Source organism: Phaethon lepturus, unplaced genomic scaffold (assembly GCF_000687285.1).
Source record: "Phaethon lepturus isolate BGI_N335 unplaced genomic scaffold, ASM68728v1 scaffold15727, whole genome shotgun sequence".
NCBI lineage: Eukaryota > Metazoa > Chordata > Aves > Phaethontiformes > Phaethontidae > Phaethon > Phaethon lepturus.
Window position 1 is genome coordinate 38151 of NW_010549921.1, and position 21571 is coordinate 59721.

Below are 21571 nucleotides of genomic sequence, written 5' to 3' on the forward strand. Positions count from 1 at the left end.
GGCAGGTGACAACTTTGAATTTTGTATTTAAAGCTCTGACTGTACATTGATTCTATTTAAAGCACTGAATTTATAAAGGTAATGAGCTTCAATATTGCCCGTGTTACCACAGACCCATCACCCTCCTTGAAATGAGCAGTTTGATCATTCCTGGTCAAACCCCCCATGATTAGAGCACCTCCCTGTGCTGCCAGTATTGAGAACAGGGACTGTACCGTCCGGCGTTGCCTGCTGACGGGGTTTTTTACATTTGACGTAATCGTGGTCAACTGGAGTGGCTGTGTAAGGTGGGGATGTCAGACCTGGACCGGAGGATGAGGGGAGGGAAGTCCCAGGGCCCGGCACTGTTCCAGCTGAAGAGTGAGAGTCTTCATCAATCATGCAAGCTTTTTCCCTGGGAGGGGCAAGAAAAAAAATTAAATGTAAACATACTAGGAACATACACAAAAACCAAAAGGAGACTACATGTTCTTACAACATTTCCAATACAGCCATCAAATCTTTCTAATAAATTCTAAATAATGGATTTTTAGTACAGGTTATATTCCTCCCCTGTCACTGGTCAATAGTAAAACATTCTTTATTTTGTAGTTGTTAATGACACAAGTTATGAGGACTAAAGTCTCTTATCCTTTAAAAAAAAGGCCATTTGTTTTGCATTTGTTAATAGTTGATTTTTTAAAAAAATCAGTTTTATTAATAAATAAAAATGGCTTCAAAATGGATCACAAGATCAAAATGGTTCTATTTTGTTCCCTTCCCATCTACACTGTGCCAATTATTGAGAAGATGTCAGAGTAGCGTATAATCTTACTGCTCATGATACCTGAAAACTGCAAACATTAGAATTAATTCTCATCACTTACTTTTGTTTGTATTTCATTCAGCTTCTATTATACAGTAGTTTCTAAGTATGTTTCAAAGGATACTCCTGGAAATTACTCACTTTTCTGCAACTTTTGGGGTGTTCTTCTCCTCACCCCTGGCAAATGGTCCCTCAGAAGCTTCTTTCATGAAACTAACTAGTATCTCTGCATCTATTCCAGAGTCTGGTTTCCCCACAAGTTTCAAAATGGAAGCATGAAGTCGAAAGTATACCTAGAAAACACCGAAATCCATTTGGTCAGTACAGAATTCATAGCTCTGCAACCTATTACAAATAGTCTCTTCTTTGTAGAAACCACAGGAGTTAATATAGGACAGTCATCTGTTACCTAAACTTACCTGAATGGGACTTTTCCTGCCTTTGAAAGTTGTTTGTAAATTACACAATCTGAATACTGTAAAAATTGTATAACTGCACCCTATGGAATACAACAGTGAAAGCAGACCTGGTCTCCTTGGAAGCAAGTCATCACTGGGTATGTTCTAGATCCACTATTTTTACCAGACATCGCAGTGAAAGCAAAGGTGTTACAGCCACTATTCCAACTCATGCATGAACTTAGGCTTTCACAGGTATGAGACACTTGTGAAACCTATCCCTGTTTGATTTTGATAAAAACTAACTAATGAACTGTGTGCAGCAAAATCTAGAAGTGGAATTTCTGCTTGTCTATCCAATACTGAGACTGTACATGTAAACTGTCTTTAAAACAAAACCAGCCTGAATAACACGCTCCATTTTATTCTCCAAGTTAGTCTTCTAAATGTTCTCAGATGCAGAGCACCATGTACATATGCCTAATAATAACTGGGAGTCCATTACCTGTAGAGAACAAGGTTTTCAAGCCGATGTATTTAACTTTCTTTTACCTCCAACGCTTCCATGGCAAGTTCTGGTGGATTATGGTAGTGAATCTTCTTTGGATATCGGGCAGCCTCCTCATGCAGGTAATGACCTGCCTGTTTGTAATGAAGTAGATAGACAACAGGAGGCTGTTTCTGCTTCTCTGCAATCTTTCCCAGCATGTAGTGAATAAGCCACTCCTCTTCATCGCCATCTCCCTCACAGCGAGATGCTGACGTAAAACACAATTTGGCTGTCTCCAACATACTGTCTCGACGCCCTTCCATCTGTGATCGGACAAAGTGTTGAGAATACATTAATTCACTGTGGCTGGGATAAAAAATTCTAAAAATACATTCCTGCATATGTAAGTGCATAAACAAGGTACATCATTTAAAACACTTTCAACCTAAAAGACATAGAACATATCCAAGTGATCAAATACATCCTGACGACCCACAAAATGTGTTTATGAATAGATTTTTGTTCATTCCAGTAACTGCTGACACAAATAACCAAAACAAAACAGTAAGACAGAAGGGTAAGAATATGTGTATAAATATAAATCTGAAAAATAACAAACCAATATACATGCCTACAAAAATTTTACCACTTTTTCAGAGCTCTAATTATCTTAACTCTTCAAAGAAGAAAAATTTGTTTTGTTCTGCAACTAAGTCTACTAGAGCCACTACGGACCACTATCATTTGCAAAGAAATGTATTTCATCTTGCTTGCAATGCATCTTAATTTCGGGCCAAATATGTCAAGAATACTCTCATCGCCCCCCCCCCCAAAGAAATTAAAACCAGCAGCATGAATTAGTTAAATGCTAATAAAAATCACATAAAAACTAAGTCAAAAGATGCATTAATGTAGTTTTCTCTCTTTGAAAAAGAGGTTTTTATATTTAAATTGTTGGGCTATAACAGTATCCTAAGCACTTGTGGCACTTCAAGAACTATAACATAGCCTTTCCTTTCCGAAATATTTTGTAAGGAGAAGAGAAACACATTCTTGAAGAGACATATCTCTGGAAGGGAAATTACACTGTTGTAATTTATCTTTCATTATAATAGAGCTTTTCTTAGTAAATGATGCATCTTTAATATAGTCACTTTAAAAAAGGAAGATTCAAGTAGTCCTAAAGAAACATTCTGATTTAATCCATAACTTAAGATGGCTCCTCTGCATAGTACCCTTTATCTGATAACACAAAATAACTCCAGCATTATGCCTGGAATTCTTCAGCAAGCCCCTCATAGCCGAAAGGCTGCAAGACAGTAGATTTTGATAGATCAAAGGCATAAAACATAATAAATTCATTTTCTGAGTAGTTAGTTTTTGAGTTCTTGGATGTAATAACCCTCAGAAAGAAAACTCTATTGTTAGTTGTCATTTCAAATGACATTCAGATAAACCATTTGTTCTCCTTTAATATGCATATTACATGATCTTTCTTCTTAGAGGGTCAAATACTGTGTAAGTGTCTATGGGAAGGTGCAATGTTAATATGTTCTATACTCTATCTCAGATGCAAGACCCATCACCTTGCTGTATATATGTTCTCCTGGAAACAAAGGATGTTCCCAACACCTTTCTCTACAGTTCAAACACTAAAAGTTTTTACAAATTACAGCAGATGGTCAGGAGCAGCACTTCTTTTTTTCATTCTGCTTCCACTTGTGGACTACATAATATTTGTAAGTCAGAATACAGTTAAATCAGAAATAGAGTTTACTGGTCCAAAAGGACAGATAAAACATTTCCCCTAGCAACTCTTACCACTGTCAGAGAGTATTTTGAATTCCTCATTTTGACTTAGCAATAAACTTTAAAACCACTCTAACTTCTTCATCATCATCACTGTTAAAGAGCTAAGGAATTTACAACAACTTTTTCTAGGAAAATTCTATCAAATCTCCTCATTTTGATCTTTTGTTTAAGTAAATAGCCTAGAAACATAGAAAAGGGGGAAGATGTCTTTAGATACAAGAAATGACATACGGACACAGATATCAGAGTAGTTCCTGATCTTTTCACTATTTACATATGTATATATTTCACCTTTTCCTGGAAACATTGTATGACATTTACAGAAAGGTAAGGTAAATATAATTCCCCTTTCCAGAAGGTTACAATAATTTTGTGTCACCTTCAAAAGATAGTTCAAAGATCAGGCTCAAACTAATTTTACACAGGAAAAAGGAAAAAAACCAACTCTTTAAATACCGCTTGACCCCAGCAGCTTATACTAATTAGTATTAGAATTTCCAACATAAGTAACCACACAATCTAATATGTGGTATACAGCATGTAAATATTTAATTTAAAAAGTTATTATGTTAGAAAAATATTTTCTTAATTCTTAAAATATTTAAAATTTCATACTACTCTCAGTTAGATCCCACCTGCTGCACAACTTCAGGGGGGAGTTCTGATTTCCACTGCTTAAGCTGTCGGGATGCAAAAGAATGTAGGGCATAGGAAATGGTGCCGTATTCTATCCACAAGGAGAGATTAGAGCTGTCAATCTCTAGGGCTCGCTTGAAGCAATTCAAGACTGGAGTAGAGTGCTTCCAGATTGGGCCATCGCTTTTCAATTCATTAGAGTTCAACTTGTCCTGAATACGACTTGCTCGAGCCAGAGCCATGCCAGCCCACGAATCAAACCTATGCAAGCAAGAACACATGTACAATATAACATATGAACAATTTCCCCCCTAAACTTTACACTGAGTGGCACAGACAAGATTCAGTTTGTTATATCCACAACTTTCTCTTCTGTTCATCACACGTTCTCTCGAAACAGATTTCTCCATCTCCTCCTCCCCTCGAAGTGGAACAGAGGCTGTATACCTTAATTCATATTGATTTTATCAAAAATAGTTTCCAAATAAAGCACTGTCCTCAGTAACTGTCACACATGAAAAACAGATGAAACAACAAGATTTACTTGCCATGCAAAAATAGCGTATCTATACTTCTAATGGCAGCAATCCCATTGATTTCTTTACTCAGCAATCATCCTGTCCCGTCCAAACACTGTCACCCTTTATTTCTGTAGGCCAGCAGACAGCCATTATGACATTTTGTATTGCTGGACTGAACTGTGAATGGTATCCATCATCATCATCATTTTCTGACATTAAAAACATCACAAAACCCAAAATGTACTCATGTAGGAAAAATCTGATGAACAATAAAGATTGCTTACTGAGGAGACTGTTCAGAATCTAGTCCTGTGTTGTTTAGATGATTGACAATACAGTCTGAAGGGTAGTTGCCGTACTCTATAATCTCACATTAACATCTGGGGTCAATGGCTCTGGAATTTTTCAATTTTACCATGATTCTAACACCGAAGGAATAACCATAATGTTCTCACATTTTTGCTTGTAATTACTTGCTGATTTCAATTGAAAACCCATGTATCTGGGTCAACTGACCTCAACAGTCAGATTCCTGAGGGGAATGAAAGGGGAACTGTAATATAGACATTTGAAAAAGTAACATCTCATATGACTGTGGTAAAAATACTATGCTACCACATAAAGCATCTTCTGAGCAACCAAATGTCACACATTAAAGTAAAAATGCATTCCACTCATTTACTTATGAATTTAGGTTTTGAAGTATCAAAACTACAGAAAAACGGAGGGAGGGTGGTGGTAATTTCTTTATCAGGCTTCAAACAGAAGTTTTAGCAATCTGCTAATAACAGTTCCCAGACTAGAAGATTCAATAACATTAAAACTACAGCTAGTCCCTCCATAGATTTCACACGTAAAATTCTCTGTGCCTTTACTTTCCCTTTTGTCTCTGTCATGTGACTGGATTTAGAAATAGTCTTCTTGTCTCAAATGACACTATGGTTTTTGGCACTGACCCTGATGTATCAACTTCAAGGAGAATTAAAATGATAGCTAACATCTAATACGCAAACAATATCTTTAATCAGCAAATTTAAAAATTATTTAATTTCATTTCAGAGACTTATTCAAAACATGCTTTACTTTTCAGACAAAAGAGCTTAATCTTGGTGGTATTTCAGTAAATTGTAAATTATCAAGAAACAAGGTGGTTTAAGTATCACTTAAATACTTTACTTGAGCTTTTATTCTCCGAGTAGTTCTCCAGCAGCAAGATCAATACTTTTAGGAAGAGGTCAGCCTAAGCAGTTAACCCACTAGAGAATGCTATTTGTGCTATAGCTATGCTATTAACAGGGATATTTTTCATTCCTTGTCATGCATGAACATGCCAAAACAAAGAACAAAAGGTGCACAAGAAAAATATGGATTTGGTCCTTGCCCTCCCCAGTTACTCTTGATTTTCATTTAGCTTCACCACCCTTTCATTTTTTGGTTTTAATTTCAAAACAATCAAATATTTAACACTAGGTTTGGGGTTTTGTTTTGCTTGTTGGGTTGTTTTAGAGATACCCTTAATTACACAATCAACCTATGATAACAGATTGCAGGTGGGTTTTTCAGTTGTTGGTTATTTGTTGTTTTTTTTTAATTCCTGAAATCAGAACAAATATCTTTTGTCGTCTGCTTTTCAGTACTGAAAGAAGTGAGAAGAATGAATGATGTGCAGCAGGATACAATAATACTGACCTGTTTGGACAAATACAAATGTCATGCATGTAAAATTTAATGGCCTTAGACTGTTCTTTATTCTTGAAATGATAGTCTGCCAGTAGATAGTACAACTCAGTCACCACTGGTGGAGAATAGTCTGCACCATCCGGGAGAGACGGTGCCTGAAAATAAAAAAAGTAATGGTTCATATTAAAAAAAAGTGTTCATATTAAATGAGCTGCACACTTGTTTCTTCCTTGTAGTCAAAGTAGCCTTTTCATCACAGAGTATGAAGGTATTGAATATGAAGACTGTGAAAGCATTCCACAGATACAAAGACCACTCACAAACACTAATGAACATCTCATACTGTCTCCATAATCAATATTACATCTTGCCATTGCAAGACTGAAAACTTTGGTGATGTCCTTCATTTAAATGCAATTACCTAAAAAAATCCAATATCATGGAATAAATCATTCCCCTAACTATCCCAATGTCAACATAAAAATAACAACAATAATTTTTACTCCTTTCAACTTTTTTTAAAGTAATTAATTATACCTTGCTGCATGTTCCTTCAATATAGGCAGATACAGTATCTAGGCTCAGCATAGGCTTGTCTGTTCGAGGAACAATTGTAGCAGTCTTCTTCAAAAGATTGGCCAAATCAGCAGACACAGTACTGGTTTTGTAACTATCAAATTCCGGAAGAGCTTTAGGCTTAAAATATTCAAACATGAACAAAGCATCTTCCCATGTCAGATCAACCTGAAGAAGGAGGTAGATGAAAGCGGAAAAAAATTATTTCAAATTCCAAATTCAAAAGTGTATGAGTTTTTATGGCTTTTCTAGTTCATAAGAAGAAACATATTACTCTAGCAGGAAACAAATTAAACCTCCCAAGAACAGAACAACTAAAGGTGCCGTTAATTTGTGCTGCTCACAAATTTAGCATACTGCTCATTGATTTAAAAGGCTAAGGTATTGAGCTGTAACTTAGTGTATGTCACTGAAAAATAAAGTCATTCTACTTGTTTAGAAGAGTTGCTCAGAAAAGTTGTTTATAAGCAAGAATCAACTGCAAGCACCTCAAGTGACACTGAGATCATGGGTATGATATGGAGGAGAAAAACTCCACACCTTTAATTTCAAACTCAAGTAAGAAGAATAAATGAAATGGGAATTGGACAAAATTCTGAAACTCAGAAATCTCCAAACTCTCTACAGAAAGGTACTTTCAGAATTTGTTCCTCATTGTCCCTTCACTTTTCTTTCTTGAAAACAGTAAAAAAAAAAGGAAAGAATTTACAGTTCTCTTCTGCTAGACTAAGTTTTTCTCCTTTTATTATTCATCTTATTCCTTACAGTAAATTTTGCTTCTGTACTGGAAACAGGGAAGTTGCATTACTAAAACTCAATTTCTCAATGATTTCAATAAGAACTTTTTTATCCAGAATTGTCCAAATTTAACAGATCTGCAAGAGTGGCAGAAGGTAATCATCTCCGTATACTTCCCTTTTTCTTACTTATTCCCATTTTCTCATTATCTTAATTTTCTAACAGGTAAGTTTGAGACACAGATTTTACAAATTTTCCATGAGTAATAACATAACATGATTTGTGTATTTGAAAAGGTCTGTTCAAAGGAGCCAGACAATTGTTTTACTCGTATGAAACTGTTTTCCATTTATAATTCTATGATCACTTGCATTTGGTAAATGCAAAAGTAATCTGAGGTTTCTGAACATCAGTGATTTTTCAAGGCAGAGGATTGCTTTTTCTGACTTGCTTTTTCTGTCCCTTCTTTCATACTACATATGTCATACTACACCCCTCTTCCCAAGTCACTCCATTGCTGTTCTCCAAAACTCAATTACACATTTCTCATAAACAGCTACCAGATATTTTACCATCGTAAATTTCAAAATAAGCTATAATATCATTTACTTGCATAATTTTTAACAGTGACATTTTTCACTTTCATAAACTGCAAGGTTGGCTGCTAAAGTTTTCTTCTCTCAAGCTGATTTTTTTTCCTCTCTAATTTTCCTCAAACTCGAACTTCTTCTCTGTTGAAAACAGGAAAGTCATGGCTCAATAAAATTGATTTGTCAATAGTTTCAAAACGGCAGACTACTGTGAATAAGACTATACTAGCATTTCATTTCAAATATCTGACCCTCTACATTCATAAAGTCTGCCACATTTTTTAAATCAGTTTATTTTCTACAATATGTAAAATACATAAATTTTACACAGAAATAAAATCTTCCTCCAAAGTATATTAAGGAGCATTAAAATCAAACAAGTGTGTATCTTTCATCACTTCAGGATATTCCACTGATATTAAATAATACATATCTTACCTGCTGTACTGAATGTTCTTCTAGGTACCTTGCTTTGCTTTTTTTGCTAGGGAAACCATATAAACAATAAAAACACTGTTCCAAGGCTGTTTCCAGCTCTTCTTTGTATGGATGAGTATCTTCAGAAGTGGATGCTGCAAGTTCTTTTTGTAGTACCTGAACCTACAACACCACAAATATCAATGAAAGAGTTGTCTGCAAGCTGAAGATTGCATTGTTACCTAGTTGTCTGAGGGCAGATGATGAAAGCGACATTAAGGAACTATGTGCATTTTTCCCCAATTACAACCAAATATTACCAATATTTCTGTAAACTAGTCTTACACAAGTAATTTCAATGGCACTGTAACTGCAATAAAGTGCTTTAACTTTTTTTCCTATGTTAATTCATGAACTCCTGTCTTTAATCAATGAGATCAGATATCAGCTTAATGTGTCAAATTTAAGACCATTCAAAGTTTTCCACTACACACCAAGTTGCTTTTGTGAATATAAACACTACAGTTTGTCAACTCTATGAATAAGGAAAAGACACAGAAGAATTTCTGCCCTAATTCACAAAGATCAATTTCCTCTGCATGGACAAAGGGGGATGGAGAGGACTTTGCAGAAAAAGAAGGGATGGCTAATGAAAATCTGGCTAAAAGGGATATAGAGTTGCACAACATTAGTAGTATTATGCAGATGGCTACACACCAAGGAACGTGACTGGATTAATCCTAAATGATGAAACATGGTAGCAAGTTGTTATCTTTAACGTCCACATTACAAGAAAAAGTACCCATCAGTAGCATATTCTGGAAGATGCCATTACTCTAAAACATTCATTAAAGAAAACTGCAGCTGAATGCTGAAAGACAAAAGGTAATTCTTCAAAAATTTTCCTTAGGCTTCCTTAAAAAGCAAACCAAAAAAAGAACACATTCCAGAAAGACATTTCAAAGTCAATAAAAACATGTTCACCAAGAATAATCTGTGTAGTGGTGGGATTTTGGATCTTCATTTCAAAACCAAAACAAAACCCACACTTAATCACAGAGGTTTAATAATCAATTCCAATGTGTTCCACTATGAAATTTAAATTGAAATGTGTAAGTAGAAATTACATTCATAATATCTTACACATCTAACAGCAGTGTCGTGTGTGTGTCCCCAGTATCAGAGTGCACCTGTTATGTCTAAAGAAAAAACTCATTTGAGGTGGTAAAAGAGAAATGCTTCTACTGTAATTGTCATTTGGGAGATTGAAGGGTACAGAAAAATACCAAGTTCTCCACTGTGATTTGCCTCTCAAGTTTCAGAAAGCTGTATACTACCAGGAGAGTTCTATTAGCTGATAATTAATTTCCTTTAACATTTTTCCTCTGATAGAAAGCATCAACTTTTACTTATTCATTTTAGTAAGATCTGACTTCTCCAAGCCAGCCACACTCATTCCTCAACACACTGGTTAACTTAGGATTTTCCTCAACTGAAATTTTGCAGTCATAAATTGAAAATGCAAAACATTCACCACGCAATTCATATAAAAGCTCATCATATTACTTTTACAGTACTTCAGCTGCCTGTTTATCATCATTTATAATTTTTCAACATCTAGGACTGTAATCTCAATTATTTACGCATACAATGCATGCTACAAGAAGCTTCTCATACTGATTGGTTTTCCTGACACTACAAACACTGCACATCCTCACAAGGCAAAATTCTGTCATTCTACCTCATGTGCAAGTGCTGGGATTAACTATAAGATGTTAATCCTCTTCTACTTAAAAGATCTGTACTAAGAACAAAGTATCATTTATTAAGAGACAAAACCTGAAAAATATAAAGTGAAGACAATTCTTAGAAGGTGTTTCAATTAAATTTTAAGTCACAGCAGATACGTTATTTCCAGTACTTTTCCTGTAAAATTTTGTGAATTCTGAAATTTACAAAAAGTGTAGATAAATAAGTTGAAAGGAAGATGTAAGCATCACAGGATACTGTAACAAAAGCATGCTAGTGCTACTGCTGCAAACAAAATCACAACTAACACCAGAAACAGAATTCTCACTTGAACAGTGTTCAAAACAATCTCCTGTCTTCTTACTCAGCTTTTAAATTCTTGGCAGTAGCCCAGAATTGTTCTTAATAATTCAGACTTTGACTACTGCTAAAGGACTTAACTACAGATTAACATATTCTCTTGCACACCACCTTCAGACACAAGCAATACAATGTACTTGAGCAGACAGTTTACCTACAGAAGGTCATTGTTTAATACTAGTCTATAAAACACACTTTTGTCTAATATTCTTGAAGCTGTCTTTCTCTTAAAACAATTCATCCCATTTTATCTTTGTCTTTCTTTACCCTTCCAACACCCTCTTGTCTCTGAAAATTGAATTCTTGTGCTCAATACCACATTATATTTTAGTTTAAGAAGTGGGAAATTCTGTGACTGAAAATCGAAGATTTTGTTCAAAGTACCTGATGACATTTGCAAAGATCTAGCTGTAAATACATTCACAGCTCTCAATCATCTGTAGTTTATCCAGGCTCACAGGGCATACTATCAGACTCCCCAGGCTGTGGATACAGACACAATTTAGATTCATCACTTTGGAGCACTGCATCTGAGGGCAAGCTCAAGTTTGGAAACAGGCTATTTTCATGAAGCACAGTGCCTGAGCTAGTAAGCCCTCTGGACCCAAGGCAGATCCATGCAGAGGAAACTCAGGTGTATCAGCATTATGCTCCTAATACCAGGGAGACTGAGGAGAGTAGGATGCAGAGATAGTCTAACGGTCCTACCCTGAATCAGCCTCATTTCAAACACTGTTCGTTAGCTCCAGTCCTACCAGGGTGAGCAGACTCCTGCAGAACCCCTCAGGCTTTCCCCGCCATCCTTCCTAGCTGTCTAAATTACCACCTGAGACACACTGCTGCTCAAATGCAGAGGTAGATGGGGTCTGGCACTGAGCTGTGGTTAATAAGCTCCGGGGAGTGCTGAGAAGGGAAATTAAGAGATTCCTGAGTAGCTCTATGCAGAACTAATCACGATTTTCTCTTGGCGGAAGGTAATAAACCTCGATGAAGCCAAGCTGAATCTGTAAGGTGCCACTTAAATATCCCTGTAGAGCACTGCGCAGTGAATGCCACAACACCGAATTACCTGGTGTCTTGCCAACAGCCAGGCTATCCCAGACTGTCAGTACTCTGCACAGTGAGAAGCTGACTGCTCTTCAGTTTCTAAGCTAAGGATAAAGTGAGGAAACAGAAATAAACATAAAAATATTCTCCTTCAACCATGGGAAATTACTTTTCTGGTGTAACAACTAGACCTCAAGGAATCTTTAAAAAGGTCAACGATGAATGGGTAACTCCTTTCATTTAATAATGCTACAGTATTACTGCCCAGATCACCCATTTCTGGAGCATATTAGATCTTCTAACACACCCATCTGAACAGAGCAAAGAACAGCCTTCAGACAGAGGGCAGTGAAGGACTGAAGTAATTCTTCATTCTCATCCTCTTTGTTCAATAGATGAACTTTATATGTATATTTGAAGTTACATTTAGTTAATAACATGAAAACAATAGAATTACTTTTTTTTTTTCCCCAGTCTGTGGTATAAAAATCAAGGCAGGTATAATCAAACAAGTCAAGTTAATCAATAGCAGAACAGCCAAGTACATCACAGCTTCAGGACCAAATCTGGGTAACACCACACAGTCTGTGAAGGATCAATAGCATTCCAGATGTGTAACTGAGGACAGACGATGGCCTGCAAATCTTTGCTCTTGTGAATTGGAAGACATAAATAACCAAGTTTAGCTGCAAAATTCAAACCTGAATTTTCCTGGATGACAGTTAAATATGCTCTTTTTAACATGTTAAATAGTATTTACCTATATCGAAAATGTGAAAACTTTACATAACACTTGACAAATTCAGTTCTGTGAAGTGAGCAACTTATTTAGAATCACTGAGACAAGATGAATATGGAATCCCACTGGGTTATTTTAGCAGCAATTTTAAAGAAGCAACACTACAGTTTTTCTCAGCTTGTGAATGATGTACAGTACTATCAGACCGCTTGGTTATTCCTACTTCTCTTTCAAATCCTAGGAACAAAATAAAATACTAGTGCAAGAAGCAAAACAGAGGAGAAAATCAGAGAAAACAGTTATTCTCCTCAGCAAGGTAAGTCCACAGAACAATGGGAATTATGACAGGAAATAAACTGTTCTCAGGTTTATTTTCATTTTTATTCATTTCTATTACTCACCAGATTTTAGAAAACTGATTTCCAAACAGCGAATGTAACTTCTTTATTCTAATGCTTAGGTATGCTGTAATTCTTCTCACATTGACTAATCTTTATTTTTCTTTTCTTTAACATAAGAGTTCTCACAATTAAGGCTTTTGAATATAATTTTGATTACTGAACATAAATGAGCACGATTCTTGACTTCTTGTCTTTTTGAGAAGAAACCACCCTTCAACATATTTTTAAAAGCAAAGACTACACCCACATTCTTCCACTTAAAGGTCCCTAATACTTGAAACTTGGTCTCACAGTCTGTGATGACAGAAAAATGTCCTTAAAAATTTAATTTTGCTTTATACGAATTTAAAACAATTCAAGCTTCATCTTTGGTTAAAAAAAAAAAAAGTCCACGTACTGAGTAGCTGACAGCTATCCATGTCTCTACTACCAACTATCCACATCTCTGCTGCATCCATCTTTATATCTAATATCTTTGACAACACAATAAGGTTTCAGCACAAAATAAGACTTACACCCAAGTTCCTTCTGTATCTTGAACTAGCAACATGTTCTGGAGAACAACAGAACAAGAATCAAAACCTAGGAAAAAACCTACAATTAACAAAATGAGTTATGCAATGCTTTACAAAAGCTTTGAAAGAAGTCTTTTCTGCATTTTTACTTCATATGAATGATTAGATTATCCTTCAAAGCACAAGATGGTTATCTTTGGTGGTATCTAAATTTTGCATATCTTCAGAGGTACTATACATTATAATGAAATCATGATGAACTCGGCATTGTTCAACAGAAAACATCTAAAGTGGCTACATATGACACAAAGTATTTCCCTTTCCCTTTCCTCCTTCAGTCCATTATTTTAAATCCCTTTTATCCATGTGTTATTGGACTGGGGAAAAAAAAGAAAAGTAGACCTGAATATAATTGTGGCTGATTAACAGTACATGGGAGGAAACAAAAGTTTACATTGTCATGTCATGTCTGCCTCACCTATGCATAATTGAGTAGAATTCTCTTTCTAATATCAATTATGAATGTCAAATCTACTTAACTGCAAAATCGTTATCAAGTATTTGAGCTCTGAGGAAATAAAGGCATGGTATACAAGAAAACTGGTCTCTCTCAGGAAGAAGAGCTATGCAACATTACTGGCAATCACTTTAACAGCATTTTTCCACTCAAGATATTCGGTACTCATTTCTGGCAAATTAACTGGCTCATTCTCCATGCTATGGTTTGGTTACTTTCTGGCATCACACTCCTTGTGGGGAACCAGGGTTTTCTGCTCCTACAGCAAACTCTGCTAAGCCCACTTGCTTGCTTTCCTGTCTAAAAGACTGAAGTACGCACCCACGAGAATGCACTGCTGAGATGACACATGCCTCTTGCCCAAAGTTTGCCATTTCTATCCTACCTAACTTACCTCCTGTTTGGGGGACAAAAGCCACAGTCACTGCTGGACTACTGGAGCAGGAAGGATGCTCCATCCACACATACAGCTCACCGTCTAGCAAGACATTTGAGCGATAAGCAGGAAAGAAGGGATTTTCTGTTTTGTCTGTTATTTTTCCTGACATTCCTCATGCTCCCTCTCCCTCTCTTTGGGAGATAGAGTTGGGGTGATCATTCACCTTCAGTTGTGAATTTAGAATTGTTGCCCTTAATTCTCAGAGGACAGCTGAAAATTAAGAGTTATTACCAAGCAAAATGTTATTTGAATATCTAAAATAAAATTTTGAATTTACATCAGAGTAAACCTTTGCTGCAAGCAAGACAGGGGTGTGGCTGAGCTACCAGACACGGAAGGAGAAGATAAAACTGGATATAGATTCAGTATTCAGGTATTCCCTTTCCACAGGTCACAAGCTGCAACCAGTTTTATACATTCCTTACCAAAAATAAAACCCAAACAACCTCTGACTTTACCACAGGAAAGAATATACAACAATGACAAATTACCATATTACCAGTCATCTGGATGAATGCTGATGAGTGCCAGAAATTTTTACTAGCTTCAAACATTGCCTCTGTTTATTTTTAAAAAGAGTAGAAGATGCATCTTCTGAAGCTAAGCACCACAAAATTCAAGTCATTCAACTGATGTTTTACCATGATCAGTGGCTGATACAGGTCCACATTTCTCCTAAGTACTCAGAATAATAACAATTCTCCAGTGCTTTCTCTTTCAAGGCACGGTTGATCATTTACTAATTCCCATTTAAGATGTTTTTACAGTACCAAGTCGGTTATCCAAAGGCATCTCTTAACTGACAAAAAGTTCTGCTTAGAAAGCATACCAATGGACAGGGGTCTGGAATAACAAGCTTTTGCTATTCAGATTAAACAGACTGAAATGTTCATGCGTTTGTCTAGAAGAAGGAAAGTGGATTTAAAAGTGTATTTTTAACATGAAGACAAGGCAATAAACAATCTAATATAACTTTGAAGTTGTTCCCTACTTTGAGATGGGGGTTGGCCAGACCGACTTTCAGAGGTCCCTTCCAACCTAAACTATTCTACAATGCTACCACTTACATAGAACTTGAGAAGAGCACCATCTGAATTGCAACACCAGGATCTTCTTCCCAAATACTCGTGAGCAGTGTTCAGCAGCATGAGTGAAGAAGGCAACATAGGGGTATCGGGACTCACTGGAAGAAAGAAGTTGGTAAATATTTAAGTAGCACAGAACTGAGTTAAAATCAACTAGCCAATGCTTCATCAGGCAAAAAGAAGTTTCCTCAGTGAAAAGAAAGTGATGTTTGCATACCTCTCTACACCCTCCAGCCAGCAAGATAAGGCAACACACAAGTATTTTCTTATTTATATTCCAGAGCTAGATGGTAAGGAGCTCAGCTTCAATAAGTGAAAGTGAATAATTAACCCACCTTCTTCTCCCTGGTTCTGCTGCTGCTGGCAGCAAAGGGATCGAAAAGCATCTTCCTCATGCTGGATGATCCTGTGCAGGATAATCCATGGAAGCACTGAGGAGATGTATGGTTCTTTTGGTTCATCCTGGATTGCCATGCTGCAGTCTATGATCTAATAAAGAAACAGACATTATACAGACAAAGTGATACAAAATAAATGTCAGATGTAAATACTTTCCAAAGAATCCAAAGCTGGTAATGCACTTAAGGAAATAATCTAAAGTTGAGTCTCAGCTTGTCACAACGAGTAGTAGTAAAAGTCCTACAAATAAGATCAGCTGGTATGGGGAAAGGTATTTCCCCTAGCCTGACATTCCTCTTGCATCATCATTTTCCAACCAGTTATTTCTCTGTTAATACCACATACAAACAATTCAAAGTAAGCAAATGCGCAGCATAAATTCTTGGTGTTAGCAGGCCTCATAACTATACAAGAAGTTTATCTACAAATCAGCAAGGAAGAGGAACTTAGTTAAAAGAATTCCTGAATTCTTTACCAGGTCTTACAACAACTGTTAAAGACCATTTAAAGAATCATTAACAGGTGCTATATAAGTGATATAACTGAATAAATTCTGAGCAACACAATGCTGTGTCATGGAACCGTTGTCCTAGCATTTCTCATGGACAACTGCCCTTTTTATTGCCACGGTGCCAGAAATTTCTGAATTCCTACACTTTTCTCACATTCTTTCACACATACAAGTTTTTCTATTGGTATTTATATAGACAAAGAATCATATTTATTCTTACTACAGAAACCATTTAGGACATTAGAATGAATACTCTGTTCTCCAAAATTCCATTACACTCCGTAACATGGTGACACACATACAACTTTACACAATGAGAGTATGATTTTGTGACTAGTGAAGGTCCTTGGCTTTTAATGAAGTAAATGGAGATTTGAGAGTTGCAAGCACACTGGATTTTGACATTAACTAGACTAGCTCCTTAACAGAACTGAGAGTTTGCCATTTGTTACTTGGACTGAAAAATATTCATTTAGTAGTTTTAAGGTTTGAAAGCACCTTCTTCTAAAAGGCTAAAATTAGCTGTATGTGTAATGCTAGAAACGGTCTGCACATTACTTTTTTTCCTGCCCTCTTCTTGTGAGCCTCTCTGTTTTTACGGGAAAAAAACATTAGCTTGGCCAGCACTTGCAAGCAACTCTACCACGTAGTAAAGCTTACAGGATCTTGTCGTCTAGCTCAAAGCATATACAACCAAGATCAGTGCCATAACTTATGAACTGCACCCAGCCAAGTTAGTCTTCACATTATCACAATTTCAAACAGCATAAGAAAATAGTGTTGTTCCTTGGGTTATCTACTACCATTCTTTGATTATTTTAGGCAGTTTGGTGTTTGAAGGTAGCCGCTGTTACTGATCCTAGCACAGGTGTTCTCAGTGCATCTCTAACATACTGAAATGAAGATAAAGACTATGAAGGTAACGCTCATCTTCCCCCAACAAAAATGTAACACAAAACGTCATTGCAAGTGGGTGGCAATTCAGACCGCAGCTGTATCATGTCTGAAGGTCTGTAGCATGCAAGAGCTCTTCCCTAGTGCAAGTGAAGAAGTTACCTGAATCAAGTTGTTTGTTAATCGAACAAGGCTTGGTGTTACAGAAGAGTCTTTCAGGATGCTGTTGACTGATGATAATGAAGTATCTATTCCTGTGAGCAGCTGTGTTACCGTAGCAACCCACTCTTCTTTAGCAGAGGTTGCTGTCATATTAATCGTCTGTTGAATTGCTTCATTCAAGGCAACTTCTGAGTGTTCAAAGCATTGCTTGTAATCTTTGAGTTTGAGCAGGGAGTCCTAGGGAATGTAAATATGAAAAAAAAAATCTATTATAAGGATGAAGGGTTTATTTTAAACCATGAATTCACAGTAGGGCAAAGCAATACACAGTTAATATGGTTACTTTAAAGAAACGCTAACAGAACACCTTTATATAGGACATTTAAAAAGGACAACAGAAGATGCATGGACCCTGGATGACAAATATACAAGTAAGATCTAAATTTTAAAAAAATCATCACTGAATCTTCATGCTTTAATGAGATGCAAGAAAAAAAAAATTCAGGAAAGGGATGTCTGTAGGTCTAAAATTCTTATGATATGCAGTTGAATAGAGGCCCTACAGAAACAGGGTTTGGATCTTTATAATCTTATGCTAACAGTTTATTACTTCATAAATAACAAAACAGCAACTATAAGGCTAGCATTATAGCAACATCCTCCTGCTTCTTTCTACTCTGCCAATTTTGGGTCACAGGATGGCATAGAGGCTGTAGGATTTGGTTCAGTACAGTTAAAAGAGCATCAGTCTTTTTTTGTGCAGCCTTTTTTTCCCCTCATGAGAACCTGATAGGCTGAAATTGTTCCTATAGCTGAGGTAATTTGTATACTTATTTTCAGTGTCAAATGGACTAAATCTATAGCAATTGTACTAGATATATCTAACAACAGTTTGTCCTTCATGCAGGACAGATACACTACATCACAAAAATCATTCATATCCTAGATAACTTTTAAGTTTCAGAATGGTTGTAAATAATCATATTTATTTGTTGTTGTAAATAACCATATCAATAACCAGTATCAGAAAAAGCAGGAAGTATTTACAGCAGATGCAGATAGCATGAATCCATCCATAAGTCATCTCTGCAAATCATTCAAGTTTATTTGAATTTACAATTTTTCTGAACATTTCATGTAGGTCTCCGACATCTTGTATCTTTAGACATGTTCTCAGCAAAAGCTGGCACATTGCTAACGATGACGATGAAGCTATGCTGTTCAGATCATTTACAGATTTGGTTACACATTGTGCTCTGTAACTAAGAGTTGTTAACCATTAACACCCACTCCAGAAAGCCTTTCATCCTGTTTTCAGGAATAAGTCTTAATCCCTTACTAAAAAAGATTTTTTAAGAAACAAAACAAACCTGTAGGAGAAGCAGCTGTGCTGGTCTCTCTGGTATGGATGTTACAAATTCCAGGTGTTTTGCTCTGCCATAACCATTAAAGCATAACGTTGGACGAAGCAGGTGTACCACTGCATTATAATCCCCTGCCTCATACAGTCGCTGGATCTCTTCCAAAGACTGGCATCTCTCCAGAGATTTCAGGTTCTTTTCAATCTGCAAATATCACAGATGGCACAATCCAACTTTCATTTTGTCTTCACATACATTTGATTACTGACATTTCTCCTAGCAGTTTAGCTGTAAAGCTATGTGAACTCTACAGCTCCATCCAGGAATATAAACCAGGAAGAAAACACCTACTATGTAACACTTCACCCATTCCACAGATTTTTAATTATTACATAGTACATGACTTTAGTGCTACAATGACTTTAAACTTTTTTGGCTCAAATCCCAAAAGAACACACTTTTTTACACTGCAAGAATAGATCCATCAGATGGACTTCAAAGTGAAGATGGCTTCTCCTTTGTTGGAGTTCATCCCCCAAAACAGCAATAGAAAGACTAGAAGATGGACACCCCTTTGTTTAAAGGTGTTATGTAATAACATAAATCAGGAAAGAGACTGCTGAAGTAAAGAGCTCATTTAAGCAAAGGTGAAATTTATGTTTACAAACAGAAAATAAAACACTAATCTAATAATCCACTGTTCTACATACAGCTGCTCTAATATTTTTACTTTGCATAAAGGCAATGTTAAGCTGTACAAGACCAACAGATCCAAAAGGTGTATTTTTGGAAAGGAGATGATAGCCCTGACATCATCATTAAACTATGAACCTGTCCTTTCACTCTTAGAAAAATTCTGGGACAGATACGGTAAACTTCCATCACAAAAGAGACAATTAATAGATGACCTTTGAAACTGGGAGGGATGGAGCGGGGAGAATACACCTACAAATTAATTCTTACCTCTTCTAAAGAAACAACAGAATCAACATGTAGATTAGGTAACCGTATTACAATACTGCTTTCATTGCCAGCTTTAGCTTGCATTGTAGTGGAGCTCTGTAGCATTTCAGTGCAGATATCATAGTTTTCAAGTGCCTGTTCCATGTCTCCCTACAGAAACAGATCAGAGAAAACAAAAAACCCTAGAGTTCTGTCTGCAGCAAGGGTTTCTAAAGCATGTAGGAAATGTTTAAATTCAGTGCAGGCACTGCCGTGGTGATTACTGTGCATCCTCACAAATAAAAAACAAATCCAAATGACAATCTCAAATTAAAAAAAAAAAAAAAGGCAGTATATTTTACCAGTAACTTTAATAACAGGTAAAACAAATCAGAGAAATAGAATTCAGCTTGCATAAATTCGAAAGATTAGACTGCTAAAATCCCCTTCCTTTAAAAACACGGAAGAGTAAAACAGTAGAAATAGCTCTTCCATTTGTGCAAATAAAAACATTGCAGAATGTGAGAATGTGTCTTGACTCAAAGTGAATACATTCTACTCGCTCTGTCCAACCGAAGTAGATAATGAAGTTGAGTCGTCAGGAGAGGAATGCAAGCTGCACAGGCAAAATATAACTCTGTATATCTAAAGAAAAAATGGCAGTAGCTATATAGGAACTCTTATTTTTCTAAAGTAACTTTATTAGAAAGGAATGCATAGATGCAAAAAATAAAAATGGAAGGAACTGGTTAGTTCACAATTATGAAGCTGACTCACATTATTAGTTGACAATTGACTTAAACATAATCGATGCATAAACAAACTCTTTGATATCCTGAGGAAGCAACGCTTGGAGGGGAAAAAAAAAAGTCTGGGATCAAACAACATTTCTTCCAAATTACTCCCCTAGTGATAGGTTTAAAACCCTCTGCTTCAAAATCTGCATATTAAATTAAACATCTCCAAAAGAAGAATCATGCTACCTTGAAAAAGCAAAGGGGAGTGTAAACATACAGTCTGCTTCATGAAAAGCTGCATTTTGGACTGTCTGGGACTTCGATAGCATCCAATAGTCCAGGTTTCAAAAAAATTCATGTTCTGCAGCTACACAATACTACTCCAAATAACTTCGGTCCAAATGTATTTTTTTAAGCTGAACACAGGCTAATTTAAACAAAGACTTACATATTAAACATATCGGAATATTAGCTTGGCATGTGAGACCTCTTACTTCATTTCCACCTCTACCCTTAACTATTAACTATATAATATAATAGTTAATTATAATTAACTATTTAATTATCTAAATTAACTGTTTAATATAATAGTTAATACTATTAAAAAGTAAAACGAAATCACTATGTTTTGAGCTGATTTATCCACACATTTAAATGAGCTGAGACTCCAGAATCAGCTGTAGAGTCTCTGAACATTGATTTTAATTTGGGAAAAGTTTTATTTGTTAAATCAGAAGTAAAACAAACCTGCAGTGCCAGAAAGCGAGCTTTCAGCCAATATACCCGAGTGACAAACTCCATCCAGCCTTCCTCAAATAAATCTCGTTGTGAGGATGCAAATGACAGCTGCAACAGGTCTCCTAAAAAATGAGTTCCTGGGAAGTCAGGACCAAACTTTCCATTCACAGAGGCAGCAGGGCAATTTCGTGGAGAAACTGCAAATCAATTAATTACATTTTATCATAAAGTTACTAGCATCCCATGAAAAGAGTCCCACATACTATTCAAAAGAGTATTTCAAAAGTTCTGATCTACTTTAAGGCAAACAGT

The 21571-nt window shown here is 36.2% G+C and overlaps 1 protein-coding gene across 1 annotated transcript in view; it reads right to left on the bottom strand.

The window, feature by feature from the left end:
* LOC104613987 (calcineurin-binding protein cabin-1-like) overlaps window positions 1-21571 on the bottom strand; it is a gene marked incomplete at both ends in the record, with an annotated part of 52962 nt that overhangs the window by 21282 nt on the left and 10109 nt on the right. The window contains 13 exon segments of the mRNA XM_010290404.1: window positions 216-394; window positions 947-1098; window positions 1756-2016; window positions 4141-4402; window positions 6352-6497; window positions 6880-7086; window positions 8685-8846; window positions 15498-15613; window positions 15851-16004; window positions 17482-17718; window positions 18852-19046; window positions 19806-19955; window positions 21269-21456. Coding sequence (XP_010288706.1) covers window positions 216-394; window positions 947-1098; window positions 1756-2016; window positions 4141-4402; window positions 6352-6497; window positions 6880-7086; window positions 8685-8846; window positions 15498-15613; window positions 15851-16004; window positions 17482-17718; window positions 18852-19046; window positions 19806-19955; window positions 21269-21456 — 2409 coding nt within the window.